The sequence below is a fragment of the Panulirus ornatus genome, chromosome 15 (genome assembly GCF_036320965.1).
Source record: "Panulirus ornatus isolate Po-2019 chromosome 15, ASM3632096v1, whole genome shotgun sequence".
In the NCBI taxonomy this organism is placed as follows: domain Eukaryota; kingdom Metazoa; phylum Arthropoda; class Malacostraca; order Decapoda; family Palinuridae; genus Panulirus; species Panulirus ornatus.
In genome coordinates this window covers 12,563,809-12,581,308 of record NC_092238.1, presented here as the reverse complement: position 1 = coordinate 12,581,308, position 17,500 = coordinate 12,563,809, and the positions used below count along the sequence as shown (strand labels likewise).

Sequence of the window (17,500 nt, the reverse complement as noted above, 5' to 3'; positions counted from 1 at the left end):
ACTGGGGCGTAGGACAGGTTCCTCCACTCTTGATCCCTCAGAGGGGGTGGTCTTGTGGGCTGTAAGGACAACCCACCCCCTTGCTGGCCGTAAGAGAGAGAGAGAGAGAGAGAGAGAGAGAGAGAGAGAGAGAGAGAGAGAGAGAGAGAGAGAGAGGAAGGAGGGAGGTCGTAGTTGGTCCTCTGGTTATGGCGGGGTCCGTCACTACACCAGCGGGAGCTCTGGGCCTCACATGATGACAGGCGGATTACAGGTTTTTGAATTATCATCATCATTAAACTCTTTATCGGAACGGTGTCTCTTATTTATGTATTCATTCTGTATTTTACTGTCATTACAGATTTCAGCATTTCATTGCTGTTTTCATCACTGGTATGTTTCAATTTATTTATTCTTTTCGTGATCTTTTACTATCGACATAATTGTGATTATCAGTTACGTTATCACTGTATTATCAGTTACATTGTGTATCATTACAATAACGTTATCAATATCCTTTGCGAAAACATTGTTATCACCTGGCATGAACAACAATATAAACAGTAATAATAACCTTTGTAGCAGCAGACGTGGTGCAGTCACAGCAGCAGGAGCAGGAGTCTCCCCTCACGACACCAGCAGGAGGCCGTGAACGGACTGTCGGAGTGACGGCTGGTCGCAGGTTGTAACTCTGTCGCTGCTGGAGCCGCTCGCTCGCTCGCTACCCACCCAGCAGGCCCAGCCGTACCTCCTCTCTCAGACGCCGCCCGGCTCACTCACTCCACGCCCCACGAATAATAACAACAGTTGCAGTGAAATATATTAGTCATATCACCGCTATTATCCTTATATTCCCCGAACTATACGAAATCTCGACCCCCTGACGGTTGGTAAGGGTTAGTAAATTACAGCGCGTCTGAAGTTATCCAACGGCTCGCGAAGCGACATCATTACAGGTATGGGATATGTTGGTTGTTTTCGCAAGTTCGCTCATTATTGTAAGAATCGTCGTTGGAGCAAGCCTCACTCTCGTAACATTCACATATGTCAGGACAAAACCTTATTACTCAACAAATAATCAATGTTAGAGTCGATCCGGCCAGCAGCAGCAGCAAGACTGGGAGTGGGTATGAGTTCCCGCAACCTGACCCCCTCCCTCTACACTCACCACAATCGCTCCTTTTCACATACAAAACATTCGTCACCACGGCTCCCGTAACTAACCGGATATGATATCGGGTCATAAAAATTCATATCTAAACCAGTATCTCTTAATTTCCACGTGATATAACAATAACTGCCATACCAAGTGTATTATAGTGTATTTCGCTGAGGAGGAACGCGTTGCTGCCGGGGCTCGCCAACTGCAGTTTATTAGGCTATGAGGCGGAGTCAACCAGGGGGGAGGAGTCTACGAGTAGCCAGATTTATTTTGGTGATATTATTTTATTTGCTGGTCTTTTGTCGCTCGTTTCGTGGGTTTTGCGGACGAGTGATGTATGGGTGTTTGAGATGAGTGAATGTTGTATTATACTTCGTTCCTAGTCGTCGAAATATTCTTTCTACTTTGTTTAATTGATGTTTACACAAATGATCGTTTGAGCAAGTAGGTTGGGCAGTGTTTTGATGTTTATTTATTGAGCACAACGTATATTGAAGTGATACTTCATTTGTATACGTGTGTACGTACTAATGATGCTTTAACATACAACGAAATAAACGAAATGTGAATAGTGCGAAATTATTAATGTTTTTATCCTTTCGTCTGGCAGCGCGGTACGCGTGGAACTGTTGTTCTGCAATCGGTGAGCGCGGTCAGTGTGCGGGACCGAGCGTAGGGGAGCAGATGTGTCGCCCAAGAGGGTGTGCTTGTGTGAGTGTTGGCACCCGTGCATGTGCGTCCTTGCAGTCAGGCACATTGCCAGTGACACTTGTGATAACCATTGCTAAAATAGACTGTCGTAAGTGCAGGGAGCTACATTTGACCCTCAGAGCTGCAGTGCCCGGGCCTGGCGACAACACCTGGCCCGGACAGCTCCAATACGACCTCACCTGACCTGACCTCGCCCGCCACCACCTCCACCATGGCCAACCAACAGTTTTGCTTGCGGTGGAACAACTACCAAAGCAACTTATTACAGGTTTTTGATCAGTTACTACAAACAGAGAGTTTTGTGGACGTGACACTATCATGTGAGGGTCACAGCGTGAAAGCCCACCGCATGGTGTTGTCCGCGTGCTCGCCGTATTTCCAGGCCCTCCTGAGTGATGCGCCCTGCTCCCACCCTGTCATCATCCTGCAGGGGGTCAAGTGGCCGGAACTTAAGGCCGTGGTGGAGTTTATGTACAAGGGGGAGATCAACATCTGTCAGGAAGAACTAGGGTCACTGCTGCGTGTGGCAGAGTCCCTTAAGATCCGTGGACTGGCTGAAGTTGACGGTGACGGTGCCGAACCCGCCGTGCTGACCTCACCCTCGGTGTCCCCCGCCGCCCGCCCCCTCCCCAGCGTCTTCGATGACGTGTCACCCTCCTCATTGTTCGCCGCCGGTCGTAAACGACGCCGGTTTTCTGGTGACGACCAGAGCCGACCATGTACCCCAATGACGCCCCCGCTTGGGTCGGAACTACTGGAGGCAACCCTGGACCTGCCTGGGCCGCTGGTTCGTGGCAACATGAACACAACACCTCTGCCGGGGTCACCTGCCGCTCTCACCTCCTTGGCTGCACGTCTGCCGGGAGCCATGCCGCCCCCAGCGCCCATGCCGCCTCACTTGCCTCACCTGCCGCCCCTTTCGCCGCTCCTCAACATGCACACCATGCCACGCCCACACGCCCCAGACGACTTCGAGATTCGACCTGGCATCGCCGAGATGATCCGAGAGGAGGAGAGGGTAAGTAGCGTGACCTCGACCCTTGAGTGCCAGTCCTCGCGGTACTGGCACTGTGCTTGTCCCGCACCACGTGGCCCTTTGGAATGACGTCATTTTGTGCTAATAGTAGTAGTCTAGTTTCCCATTCCCCAGAGCAGCATCTCAAATCATTATGGTTTAGTTTTTTTAATGGACAGAGCTACCTACGTCTTTAGTGACAAGATAATGAAGTAACTTGGGTGGTGGCAGCGGGCGGTGAGGCGCCCTCGGCTGCCTGAGGGAAAGTGCCACATAGCAACACTATTTCTTTCCCACTCGATCGTCTTCCTGAATTCTTGATCCAGAATACAGCGACCCTCGGCGGCGACCCTGTGTGACCACGCTCTGGGATCTGGCCTCGCAAGAGTTGGTTTCGAGAGCCAACCTTCTCGTTCACTTATAGTTCTCGTGAGATTTAGAATTAGACAGTTGAGAGTGACAGTAAATTCCATCGGTGCGCACATGTCTCGGAACGACCTAAACCATAGTTGTCCGTCGTTGATTTCTAAGATAGGGTAGTTAGGCTATGCTCACTGTTGTTCATGTGGCGTGTCATCGTGGATTGCCGTGAGGGGAACACTGGAACGAACGTAATGTATTGAAATAGATGAAATTAGTTCTAGCCATAAGAGTCATTGGAGAAATTCAAAAGTTTTCGTCCCTGAAAAATGGACTTTGAAGTGAAGGTGCGATGCTCCGGGTTGGTTGGTTGGTGGGGGGTGGATGGGAGTGTTGATGGCGCCTCGCTCCTGCTGCTGTGTACTGCAACCTCGGCGACTTCAACTAGTGTCGTCAAAGCAAAAAAGTTGAGAGCAACCAGTGCTAAGTCGTAGATCGGATTCGATAATGTGAGGGTCGTTCATTAGCGCTGGGCCGAACATGTACAGAGCAGAGGCACTGGATAAGGCGAGATTCCACAGTGGCGCATTATGTTCCGTAAGGGCGTTAGAATATCAGTGATGAGGGACACTTTCGTGAAGTCCTGAAGTAAACCTGGTTGAGAACTCTTAACTGAAATACATTTTCTGTGAGGAGGTGGAAAAAAAGTGTGAGATTTAGAACTCGTGCGAGTAAAATATAAAAAAAGTTATCGTCGGGGGGGTAGAATGGAGTGAGGCTCTAGTGATCAGGCATTGATTTTGATGTGGAATGACGCGATGCCCTGGCCTCCCACGGTACAAGACTGCCGCCGGTGCGAAGACCGGGACCGCTGCCATATCTGTAGGCGAGCGCAATGGCCTGGCAGGTTCTTGTGCTGCACCTGTTGGCTCTTATGTAAGGCGAATCAGAATATTAAGGCGGCACGCTAGCCTTTTTGCCGGCCACCTCTGGATGGGGATTAGGGCTTGTAGAACTGGCTGTGTGGATTTATTTTGTGGAAGGCGAGTCCTCCAGTTCTGCTGCAGGACGGATGCGTTATGTACGAGGAAACTGTGGAATTTTCTTGTCCATAAAGGTTTAGGTAACTGCATATTAGTCGTGAAAAGTGATGAAAATGGGCTGGGGTGGTTAGGGGCGACTGGAAATATATTCTTGTGGCCTAAAGTAATGACAAAGGAATTAGCTGCATAGTATTTATGCTTATTGTTATGTTGTTCGTGCTTCCTTGACATGTAGGATATATATATATATATATATATATATATATATATATATATATATATATATATATAAACACTATAGATTCTTCGTCAATGCGATGGCTATGAATTAGCCCGCATCTCCAGTGGCGTGAGCGACATCGCCTGCTCGACACTCCCAGCACATCTCTCCCAGGGCTAGACTTCTCCCAGGTGTGCATTTATTAAAAGTCATCCCCCATGTGTACACAGGGGTCTCGAATTCCGTCGGTGTAGCCAGTCCCTCGTCAGTGTAGCCTCGTCAGCATAGCCGAAGTAATTACAGCCAAGCAGCTGCCCCCCGTTGCAGCGTGTCCACCGTTGGTGGGACTCCTGCCCGTCAGTGAAAGTCATCTGTCATCGGGGGATGCTCATCAACCCCCTTCCACGTCCTAGGGTTTGTCCCCTCCTCGCCAGCAAGGCTTTTCCTCCACTCCCCTCTCCACGAATAACGCCCTCCACTTTTTTTTTTTTCCTCCCCCTCAACCCCTTCAAGAAGGCGTCTTTCACCGTCCCACTCTTCAGTAGGACGCCACCTCCTATCCCCGTCCAGAACGTCCTCCTCCCTCGTTGGGGGATAGGGAGGTTGAGGATGATTACCCCCCCAGAAAGCACCTCTACCCATCGCAAGATCGTGGCACCACCCAGCCAGCATCTCTGCCCCCTTCAATAAGGCATCTTCCCACACCAACAGTCCTCTGTGGTTCTCGGCTCACCTTGACAGATGCAATAGGTATTGATCTTAAGGATAATGCATGGCTTGCTGGGGTTGCCGGGGAGGGAGGGAGTTAGTTGGGGGGGTGGGAGAGATAATACACCAAGTTCTGGCGTGAGACAAGTGTCCCGGCCACGATGACTTGGGGGGGGGGATGTGTGTAAGACCCGGTTCCCGAACCCTCTAATTTAACTCCAGTGTTCCTCGTAATGTTAAAACTGGAAATGAAATCGGGTGTTGGTGGAAGGTGTAGCTTAAAGCTCCCCAGGGTGTAGGCTTTGGTACAGTCGGCTGAGGGAGGGGGAGGAGTGTGTTGGAGAATGGGAGAGGACGTCTCCCTTAGCCTCCAACCCCCCCCCTCCCTCCCTCCCTCCAAAACACACACACACACACACACACACACACACACACACACACAACTTCCCCCTCCACCGCTGTGTCCAGCGGGAGGGGGCCCCCCAATGTAGCATCCCCCGTCTTCCCCCCATAGTGATGCGGGCGTGGGACTCCCCTGTGGCGGAGGCGCCCCGCTGCAGGGGAGGGCGGTTGCGGGCGGCCGGGTGCAGCAGTTGCATATGTCTGAGGGAATGACGCCGCGGGGGGAGACTCCGCCGGGTCTTTTATTAGTTGGAAACGTTGGTGGCGGTGGGCTGTTAGCGCGCGGCCTGGCCGCCTCACCGCTTGTCCCAAGGCCGCCGTTTGTTCAGATTTGTGAGGCTTTTCCTGCTTTGCTAGGCGCTCAGGGCTAAGAACTGCAACAGCCAGAAAAACTGGTAATAAAATCGTATTCTGTGGTTATTGCATAAAAAGTTGCGTCACAGTTGTTTTCAGGGGATGTAGGGCGCGTTCATTTAGCGAGATACGAAGTAGCTGGGTTATTGCAGCGCTTGCCTCGAACGCGGGTTTTTGTAGAAGTCATTTTTTTTATTTTCTACAGTTTCTGTCATTGGAATTACCGAAAACCACCCTGGATTGTTGTCCACGACGAGTTGACGAACAGGTGGCACAGCACCGCCACTCGCTGCTCCCCCGAACTCTACACCGGGGCCTTAAGATTATGGTGACGAGTAGGCGAGTGGAGCGTGCGAGTACATTAGGGCTGTGTGTGATTGCTGTATGCCAGGAGTGTGGTGGGGTTAAGGTGCGTCCCATTACCTCGCCTGTATCCATTCATAACATTTTAGTACAAGTTTTTGTGGTGGGTTTGTGTCAGGTGTTGTGGCTCGCCTGATTCCCGCGGCTGGCTGTTTGGACATAGTGAGGCGGGTGATGCATTGCCAAGCCAGACAACACCACTCTCCTCCTCTCACTTGCCCAGTGGACAGTCTCTTCCCCTCTCCCTCACTCTTCCTGCCCCCCTCCCCACCTCTCTCTCTCTCTCTCTCTCTCTCTCTCTCTCTCTCTCTCTCTCTCTCTCTATTCGCCTTCTCCCTCTCTCGCTCTCCCTGACTTTTCTTAACCCCGTGGTACTTCATGTTGCTGTCACCCTGCGGCTGTCAAAACTTACTGACCCTGTCTACCGCTGCCGCACCTTGCTGACCCGGTCCTCAACTGCCGCACCCTGCTGACCCGGTCCTCCACTACCGCACCCTGCTGACTCGGCCCTTCGCTGCAGTACCCTGCTGACCTGGCCCTTTTCTACCGCACCCTCGTGACCCTTTATCCCGATACAGCACCCTGTTGCCCTTGCCCTTCGTTATGGCACCTGACTAACACAACCCCGCTACCGCACCCTGCTGGCCCCTCTTCTCGCTACCACACCCTGCTGGCCCTGCCCTTCACTACCGCACCCTGCTGGCCCTGCCCCTCGCTACCGCACCCTGCTGGCCCTGCCCCTCACTACCGCACCCTGCTGGCCCTGCCCCTCACTACCGCACCCTGCTGGCCCTGCCCCTCACTACCGCACCCTGCTGGCCCTGCCCCTCACTACCGCACCCTGCTGGCCCTGCCCCTCACTACCGCACCCTGCTGACCCTCTTCAGCCAATCGGCTAAAGGTTGATGTATTGTTCCTCCTTCCTGTGCACATCCCACAGATCTCGGTCAGAAGGACCTCCTCGCCCATCTATAGAGACCTTGTAGGATCCATCACCAGCCGCGCGCCTTTTTATTTTTCTTCCTGCGGGGAAGGAGCTCTCTCAACGTTAAGTTCCTACCAGGGGCTGCTGCCGTCCTCCTGCCGTGGCTGCTGCAGTTATTGCCGCTCCAGGTGTAGCAGGCAGTAATTATCCACAAATCACCCAGTTTTATGTGCATTAGATTTAATTCTGTGAACACGGCGGAACGACCCTTGGGTTATAATGACTCGGCACTTGACCCAATCCGCAGAGGGTTACCGCCGTCATACCCAAAGGGTCGTGGCCTCATGCTAGATGGCCGTATCGCGATTCTCAAGGGCCGCGCCCTCTCTGCCGAAGGGTTAAGTGGGAGTGCTGGGAGGTGTGCGGCGCTCTGGAGGGTTTGATGTGATAGGTCAGTGGTAGTAGGGAGGGTACAGGGTCTCGAACCTGGGGACTCCGTTCTCGCGAGGCACAGGACCAACTGACGGAGACACTGCCGGAGTGTTGAGGATTTTGTCGTCTCTAACTTGATCATGGGCCTTCCCGGCTGGAGGCCTGCAGGTGGGAGGGAAATTGAGCTGCTGTAGACGCACTGTTGACCATTCTGCTGCTCGATGCTGGGAGGAACAGACGTGCGCGCACAACAGCGGGAGGGGAGTGGACTGGTATACACAGACGTGGAGAGGAAAACGCAGAACTATGGGAGAGGAACAGACCGAAGTACAGAACTGGGCACGACGTACAGACGCGTGGTGTACACGAGAGAGAGAGAGAGAGAGTGAGTGAGGAACAGACCTGTGTACAGAACAGCGGGGAGGGTAGCAGACTGGGGTACCGGAGGGGGAAGAGACCGGTTGGAGGTTGGAGGTGGGAGGGGAGGTGAGGGGCAGCTGTCAGCGTCCGGAGAAAGGATTACATCAGCTGGCGGGGACATCAAAACAAAACAATAGATCACAGTCATGGCACAAGAGTCGCAGGGACACCGCCTGTACTGGACATGACGTACTCAGCCTTTCATATACTGCCTCTCTTCCCTCCCTCCCTCCCCCCAGCCATCACATGCTACAACCCTCCCCCCCCTTTCACCACACACCCTACCTCCCCCTTTCACCCCTCTCCTCACACCACACCCCATCGCCTACACACTGCATGCTTTGGGATCATCGCATACTCCCCTTCGCTTCCCCTCCGGCTACATGACGACGCCCAGTATACCCGCACGTTATGTGCTTTCAAATATATCCATAGGAGACGTATCTGGTCCGTCTCTATCGTAACTAAGAGATTTTCAACGTGTAAATGGCATGGTTGCAACGCGTGATGTTTGATGTATTATATAGAGTGGATGTGGCCAGTTACTCGTCTGTTCCTGGCGCTACCTCGCTGACGCTCGAAATGGCGAACATATAAGAACAACTAAAATGCTTAGGTATGGTGTTCTGTAATTAGACAATCTAAATGCGCTGGTAGCCACTAAATCTTTTGCTCCTTCCTTCTAGTTACGCCACATTTCTCGTAAAGCATTGGACTACGGGGCCCCCCCCTTTTTTTTTAATGTGTTAGCTGAGATGGCACGCGCAGCAGCTCAGGTTCTAATCAAGGCCATCCCATTAACGCCATATATGTAAACCCTAACCTGAACCAGGTACCCATTTTATCATCGACCAACTGTTACGGGTGGATGAACAGCTGGGTTGACTGTGGACAGACTCCCGCAACCAGGATTCGAACCTATGCGCTCGACCCTGGGCGGCCCCGTGAATGCGTCACGCTTAGGAACGCTAACGGATACACCACGGGAGTTTTATAACTTGCCGCTCACAATATGTATGAAGGTTCTGTCGTTAAGATGAAATTACAAGACGAACTTTGTTGTTGGCGGAAGGACCGACGACTAGTGGTATTGCGCCTCAGCCATGCAGTCAGACGAGATGTACGAAAATCCAGAGTTTCTTCTAAGAGTCCGGAGTGCATAAGCAAACTTAAGACGCACCATAGATAGAAAAAGGCGTCAACGAACACCACTTGGTAAAGGACGTGCGTCATCGGGCACCGCTTGATAAAGGACGCGTGTCGTCCGACGCCGTTTTGGTAAAGCACGTGCGTTAACGGACGCCGCTTGGTAAAGGACGTGCGTCAACGGACGCCGCTTGGTAAAGGACGTGCGTCAACGGACACCGCTTGGTAAAGGACGTGCGTCAGCGGATACCGCTTGGTAAAGGACGTGCGTCAACGGACGCCGCTTGGTAAAGGACGTGCGTCAACAGATACCGCTTGGTAAAGAACGTACGTCAACGGATACCGCTTGATAAATGACGTACGTCAACGGACTCCACTTGGTAAAGGACATGCGTCAACGGACGCCACTTGGTAAAGGACATGCGTCAACGGACGCCGCTTGGTAAAGGACATGCGTCAACGGACGCTCCTTGGTAAAGGACATGCGTCAACGGACGCTCCTTGGTAAAGGACATGCGTCAACGGACGCTCCTTGGTAAAGGACATGCGTCACCGGACGCCGCTTGGTAGAGGACGTGCGTCCGCAGGTATCATTTGGCAAAGGGCATGCGTAGACTGGCATCATGTAGTTAAGGGCGCACGTCATCAGGCACACCACGTGGTAAAGGGTTTACCTCAACGGGTACCACGTATTAATTAAAGGGCGGGCGTGAACGGGCACTTACGTGCTAAAGGACGTGCATCCGCGGGCACCACAAGGTAAAAGAGCTTGTCTCAACGGGCGACGTGGGAAAGGGCTTGCGTCACCTGGCACCAGAAGGAAGTTGGCGTGCGTCATCGGGCATCACGGTGTAAAAAGCGTGGGTCAACGGGTATAGGGCGTGCGACAACGAACACTGCGTGATAAAGGGCTTGCGTCATCGGGCACCACTTAGTAAAGGGCTTGTGTCATCGGGCACCACATGGTTAAGGACGAGCGTCAACGGGCACCAATTGTTTAAGGGCGTCCGTCAACGGGCACCACACAGCTAAGGGCGTCCGTCATCGGGCGCCGTATCGCTTAGGGCGTGCGTCAAACGGGTACCGCGTAGAGAGGGGCGTGCGTCAAAGGGTAGCACGTGGTAAGCCAATGATTGGCTTAGCTATGCTGCACCAGCTGTGTGTGTGTGGGGTTAGCAAGCTTGATTGACAACAGCGAGGCGGACCAAGTGTTCCGCTGCACACGTCAACTAGTGAACCTCAAGACAAACTTGTATCGGGCGTCATTAAAAGAAAATGCTACTCCAGTTTCCTATTCATTCTACTTTTCTCTTATCCTTCTGGTCGACTGACTTGTATGCTGTGGGGGGTCAGGATAGTGTAGTGATTGGGGGCATTATCTTGCCCATGTAGGCAGGGACGCCGTTGGTCGTAGAAAGGATAGAAATGTCGAGTGCGTGACCGCCGTATGCCCGTCGCTCATCCTGGGATGAGAGTAAGAAGGATACCGTAACATCTGAAGGAGTTGCTTTGATGGCACCTTCCCTACAGTGTTTAGTGGTGACGTTGTCGGCCTGCTCTTGCGGTGTTGGGTTGGCGAGGGACGCTGGATCGAACCCCCTCCCACAGAGGAAGAGATAGGATGTTAAGGATTATATTATTGTTGTGGAGACTAGCAGGTGTGTAGGAAGTGGATCGGGAGGAGGCCATGTTAAGGTTTCTGCGTCTTTTTGAGAATATATATATATATATATATATATATATATATATATATATATATATATATATATATATACACACACACACTAGGTGTTACCGGATCCCGCCTATTTGTGGTAACACCGCGAGCGAAAAGTTTCCATGGGCGATCCATACTTTGTGGTGACGAAGGGGATTACAGTCACGCCGAGGAACTCGTCGCCCTGTAGGAGTCCATCGTTTCCCTGCTTCTGTTTGTAGCGCAGCTTCGAAGTTGTGTATCACTGGGAGTACAGTCTCGTCAAAAAATCACTTAAATGGTTTCTTCTCTTCCCTGCTACTGGAAGTAGCGCAGGCATAGGCTCAGGAGTCTATAGAAAGTTTTTGGTAATACCAGGACTTATAAATTTTGATATTGGGATAGATATATATATATATATATATATATATATATATATATATATATATATATATATATATATATATATATATCCCTAGGGATATATATATATATATATATATATATATATATATATATATATATATATATATATATATATATATATCCCTAGGGATAGGGGAGAAAGAATACTTCCCACGTATTCCCTGCGTGTCGTAGAAGGCGACTAAAAGGGGAGGGAGCGGGCGGCTGGAAATCCTCCCCTCTTGTTTTTTTTTTTTAATTTTCCAAAAGAGGGAACAGAGAAGGGGGCCAGGTGAGGATATTCCCTCAGAGGCCCAGTCCTCTGTTCTTAACGTTACCTTGCTAACGCGGGAAATGACGAATAGTTTGAAAAAAAAATGTATATATATATATATATATATATATATATATATCGGAAAGGATCACAATTTTGCGCGTGATCAAGTATATTCCTATGAGTCCACGGAGAAAATAAAACAGGTGATTTATGTATATATTCCCCGTGGACTCAGGAATATATATATATATATATATATATATATATATATATATATATATATATATATATATATATATATATATATGATAACGTGAAACCTACCACAATTGAAAATGTTAAATAATGTTGATTGTAACAGGATATAGTGCGTCAGTTGAATAGCATTAGTGACACGCAGAAGAGCCGCTAACATGAACATTCTCGACATCGAAAGTTAGCGGCAGGGTCGCCGCTACCCCCCGAACCCCGCTAATGTACAGAGAGCCTCGGAGTGTCGTACCTTTGATCGCTTGGTTGATGCTGGATCCATAACCCCCTGGAGGACATAGCAGCAACCGCGATGTGCGAGACCGACCCAGGGAGGGAGGGAGGGAGTTGTGCCATAGCTTGGTACAATCAGGGGAACATAAACTTGCAAAACACTCGACTTTTCAACTTGTTGACAGATTCGATAAGAGTCGTGCTGAGGCAGTCGAGCGGGAACTGCTGGGGAAGTTCCTCCGGGGCGCTCGCCATGAGCCGCTCACCGCTGCCAACGCTCCATGAAGCCACGAGCGCTAGGTTCCCAGCAACTCACACCAGGTCTTGCAGGACCACCCCAGTACAAGCACTTAGTGTTCCAGGGCCTCGTCAGTTCCAGTACTTGGTCTTCCAGCAACCCGCCGGAGAGAAGTAACTTTCGACTGGTATTTCGTTTAGATCAGCGGGAGCCTGGAATCGTAATGGCATAATACAACGACTCGCTGTATTAAACTATGGAGATAAATGATACAAACTTAGCTTCAGGAGTGGGACGATTTGACTCCCGCAGCGGGAGTTGTGTTCAGGACGCAGAGATCCATCGCAGTACTGTATCTGGTTGAGCCCAGCACGAGCCCCTTTCCTTTGCACGGTGCTCTGGAAGTAATGCACCTCACCTTTTCCAACTGGGTCCATACTTGAGGTATTCCTTCATCTCCAGGACACCCATTCGTGTCTATTTCAAAGACTCTGATTCCTTTATGCTGGGTTCGGGTCACGGGACAGTCAGAGCTGAGTTGATAAAGAATTATGTGGCTTCCAGTAAGTGTGGATTATTGCAGTATTGTATTTCCAGGCTGTGAGAAGAATGCCTCAAGCGTTGGTCATAGTGTTAGTGTGGAGGGATCGTCTGTACCTCCCGTTACCAACCCACTGTCTAGCTTCTGTGATCAAACAGGCTGTTGTTGTTGCAGTTTTGCAGTTTGGGCTTGCATACCCATTTCAGCACGTCTCCTCAGGCGCACTTGCAAAAAGCTCTTGGCCCAGTATGTGTGTGTGTGTGTAGCCTTATCGGCCGAGGCTGGAAACGGCCTGGAAGATCAATTGTCTATGCCATGCAGAAGCCAATGGGGGAAGCAGTGTATAGTGACTTGGTTTAGGGTGTTGTCAGGGCTCCTTGAAATTTCTGAGGAGGAGGAGGAGGAGGAGGAGGAGGATTGTTGTGGGAGAACCGATTGCTCACTGGGAGGATCCCATATTGAGGTACAAACTCATGGTATGCGATCTCCTGTTGCCCGTTCTCATCTCGGTACCCTATCGCGCTTGGTCGTTTCCTGGGCCGTCGTGTAATCACATGGCACCAGCGAAGGTCTAGTAACAGTAGTAATGATAATAATGGATAGTGATAACATTGACTATGATAATTGATGTCAATGAGATGCAGACAATAGATCAAAATGGTGGGGAAAAAAATATACTCGGTATGGAATATGCTGCTATAGAAAATGGGGTGAGGGTTAGTTTTTATCACCTGAGTGGGGGGGGGGGGGGGTTGTGCGCATGCTAACAGCGCTTACGTTGTAAAAGAAAAAAAAATCCCTTTTTCTTTTACCGTTGATCAAAGATTATTCTTATTTATAATGTTTTCCTCACTGGTATCTCTCCCTGTCATGTTCGTCCCTTTTATTACCTTAATCATCACTCGTATATTGTCTCATCTTCTATATTATATTTAGTCATCAGTCGCTTCCCTTCTTTAGTCACTTGCGTATCAATATATATATTTTTTTTCGATCGCCTGTATTTATTTTTTCTTTTATGGCGTTACCTGTAGTGTCTTGCCCCCCCCCCCCCCGTCATCCACAATGATGTCTTACTCCCATCATCAGTTTCATGTCTTCTGTCTACTGATCATCACTCGCATTTTATCTTTATTTTCTTCCCGTCTTCATGTTGCATTGATTAATTTCTTTTTATCTTATTTTCTTCCCGTCTTCATATTGCATTGATTAATTTCTTTTTATCTTATTTTCTTCCCGTCTTCATATTGCATTGATTAATTTCTTTTTATCTTATTTTCTTCCCGTCTTCATATTGCATTGATAAATTTCTTTTTATCTTATTTTCTTCCCGTCTTCATATTGCATTGATTAATTTCTTTCCCATCATCGTCTTTTTTTTTCTTATTCCTATCATCACTTGCATTATCTTATTTCCTACCGTCACCATTTTTCTTATTCTTCACACTGTCACTTACATTATTTTATTTTTTCCCATCATTACTTGCAGTATCATTTCTTCCCATCATCACTTGCAATATCTTATTTCTTTCCATCATCACTTGCAATATCCTATTTCTTCCCGTCATCACTTGCAATATCTTATTTCTTCTCATCACCTGCAATATCTTATTTCTTCCCATCAACACTTGCAATATCTTATTTCTTTAACTTATCACTTGCAGTATCTTATTTCTTCCCATCATCCCTTGCAATATCTTATTTCTTCCCATCATCACTTACTATATCTTATTTCTTCCCATCATCACTTGCAATATGTTACTTCTTTCCCTCATCACTTGCAATGTCTTATTTCTTCCCCTCATCACTTGCAATATCTTATTTCCCATCATCACTTGCAATATCTTACTTCTTTCCCTCATCACTTGCAATGTCTTATTTCTTCCCCTCATCACTTGCAATATCTTATTTCCCATCATCACTTGCAATATCTTACTTCTTTCCCTCATCACTTGCAATGTCTTATTTCTTCCCATCATCACTTACAATATCTTATTTCCCAATCTTATTTCTTTCCCTCATCACTTGCAATATCTTATTTCTTCCCATCATCACTTACAATATCTTATTTCCCATCATCACTTGCAGTATCTTATTTCCCATCATCACTTGCAGTATCTTATTTCTTCCCCTCATCACTTGCAAGTCTTGTTTCTTCCCATCATCACTTACAATATCTTATTTCATCCCCTCATCACTTGCAATATCATTTCTTCCCATCAACACTTGCAATTTCTTATTTCTTCCCCTCTTCACTTACAATATCTTATTTCTTCCCCTCATCACTTGCAATATCTTATTTCCCATCATCACTTGCAATATCTTATTTCCCATCATCACTTGCAGTATCTTATTTCTTCCCACCATCACTTGCAGTATCTTATTTCTTCCCCTCATCACTTGCAATATCATTTCTTCCCATCAACACTTGCAATTTCTTATTTCTTCCCCTCATCACTTGCAATATCTTATTTCTTCCCATCATCACTTACAATATCTTATTTCATCTCATCACCTGTAATATTTTATTTCTTCCCATCCTCTTTTGCAGTATCTCATTTCTTCCCATCATTCCTTGCAATATTTTGTTTATTCCCATCATAACTTGCAATATCCTCTTTCTTCCCGTCTTCATTGAAACTGATTTTCTTCCGAGTATAATCTTGTGCTTCCCCCAAGTGCATTGATAACATGCACTGTCGTTTTATTTCCTCAGCTCATGTGCAGCATACACCTGTTTTGTGTTTTTCACCTGCATTGTCTTATTTTCTTCCTGTGGACACATACATTGTCTTATTTTCCTCTTGTCACCTGCATTGTCTTATTTTCTTCCTGTGGACACATGCATTGTTTTATTTTCCTCTTGTCACCTGCAGTGTCTTATTTTCTTCCTGTCATCACCTGCATTGTCTTATTTTCTTTTCACTTGCATTGTCTTATTTTTCTTTTGTCGTCACCTGCATTGTCTTATTTTCCTCTTGTCACCTGCATTGTCTTATTTTCCTCTTGTCGACACCTGCATTGTCTTATTTTCCTCTTGTCATCACCTGCATTGTCTTATTTTCTTCTTGTCACCTGCGTTGTCTTATTTTCCCCCTGCCATCACCTGCATTGTCTTATTTTCTTGTCACCTGCATTGTCGTATTTTCTTCCTGTCTTCCGCATTTTCTTTTTTTTCCTGCCGTCACCTGCATTGTCTTATTTTCCTCCTGTCGTCACCTTCATTGTCTTATTGTCTTCTTGTCACCTGCATTGCCTTATTTTCTTCCTGTCGTCACCTGCATTGCCTTATTTTCCTCCTGTCGTCACCTGCATTGTCTTATTGTCTTCTTGTCAGCTGCATTGTCTTATTTTCTTCCTGTCGTCACCTGCATTGTCTTATTTTCTTCCTGTCGTCACCTGCATTGCCTTATTTTCCCCCTGTCGTCACCTGCATTGTCCCATCTTTTCATCACTAGTGGTCTTCTTTTTTCCCCGTTTAGTGAATTTTCTTTTATTTTTTCAGGAAAATGCGTTGGTTTTACTCTCACATCGCCTGCATTGTCATTTTTTCCCCTCTAGTGTTTTAATTCCCCACCCCACCACCCTCTCCCAGTATCACCTGTACTGTATTGTCTTCATGTCTTATTGTTGTGTGTTGTTTTGGTTTACATTGTCTTGGTTTTCCCTGTCCGTTGATCTATCATGTTTTTTTCGTTATAGTATCTACATTGTCCTCTCCTTTTTTTTTAAATTTTAAGACTTTGATTTTTTTTTTAAATCACTCGCGTTATCCGCTGCAAGTTTTTTTTTTTATTAATAAATGATTTTGACACCTTTTTTTTTTATCCGCTGCGAGTTTTTTTTTTATGTGATTTTGACACCTTTTTTTATGTATGATCCACAATATTTTTATGGACGCTATCGGCTACATTTTGTACAAAAAAATTTTTCACTCTTGTATGGCCAGGTTTTTGGTATTTTAGTTTATTAATTGAATCGCACTTGGTATTTTCCTTCTATTTCCCATCACGTCTTTTTTTTTCCCGTCACTGCATTTAACCCCCCCAATCCCCCCCCCCCCCTTTTCTTCCCATCACTGCATTTAAACCCCCCAATCCCCCCCCCTCAACACCTACGTTTTCTTTTGTTCGTTTTCCCGTCATCTGCGTTTTCTTTTTCCACGTCTTCGCCTTCATTATCACAATATTTTTTCCCCGTCATTCCCTGCGTTGTCTTTTTTTTTCCTGACCTATTTTCCTGTTTTATTCTTCCGTCACTTGTGCTTTGTCTTTCTGTCTTCTCCTTGCGTGACCGTTCGTTGTTTTTATCATTTTTTTTCCTTCGTTACTTTTGCATTACTTATGTCCCCCTCACCACCCCACACCCCCCCCCCCTCCCTCATGTCGTAGCTCCCTCCATTTTCTTTCACTGCATCACTGCACCTGCACTGCCTCTCCCCCCCCCCCCCCCCGCCATCATCTACAGTGACATTAATATCGTCTGGTCTTTTGGCTTCAGCACCTGAAATGGCTCGCTTTTTTTTTTTTCCTACATTTTCTTTTGTATCGTCTTCGTCTTTCATTCTTTCCCTCTTGTCATCTTCCGTATTAACCGCTGCAATGATTACGTTTTCCAATC

At 47.8% G+C, this 17,500-nt stretch overlaps 1 protein-coding gene across 4 annotated transcripts in view; it reads left to right on the top strand.

Moving 5' to 3' along the window:
• Positions 1-1,796: 1,796 nt before the first annotated feature.
• LOC139753729 (uncharacterized) overlaps positions 1,797-17,500 on the top strand; it is a 579,254-nt gene continuing 563,550 nt past the window's right edge. For all 4 annotated transcript variants that reach the window (XM_071670511.1, XM_071670510.1, XM_071670509.1 and 1 more), the window contains exon 1: positions 1,797-2,870. In XM_071670511.1, coding sequence (XP_071526612.1) covers positions 2,064-2,870 — 807 coding nt within the window. In that variant the 5' untranslated portion in view covers positions 1,797-2,063. The remainder of the gene's footprint in view (positions 2,871-17,500) is intronic.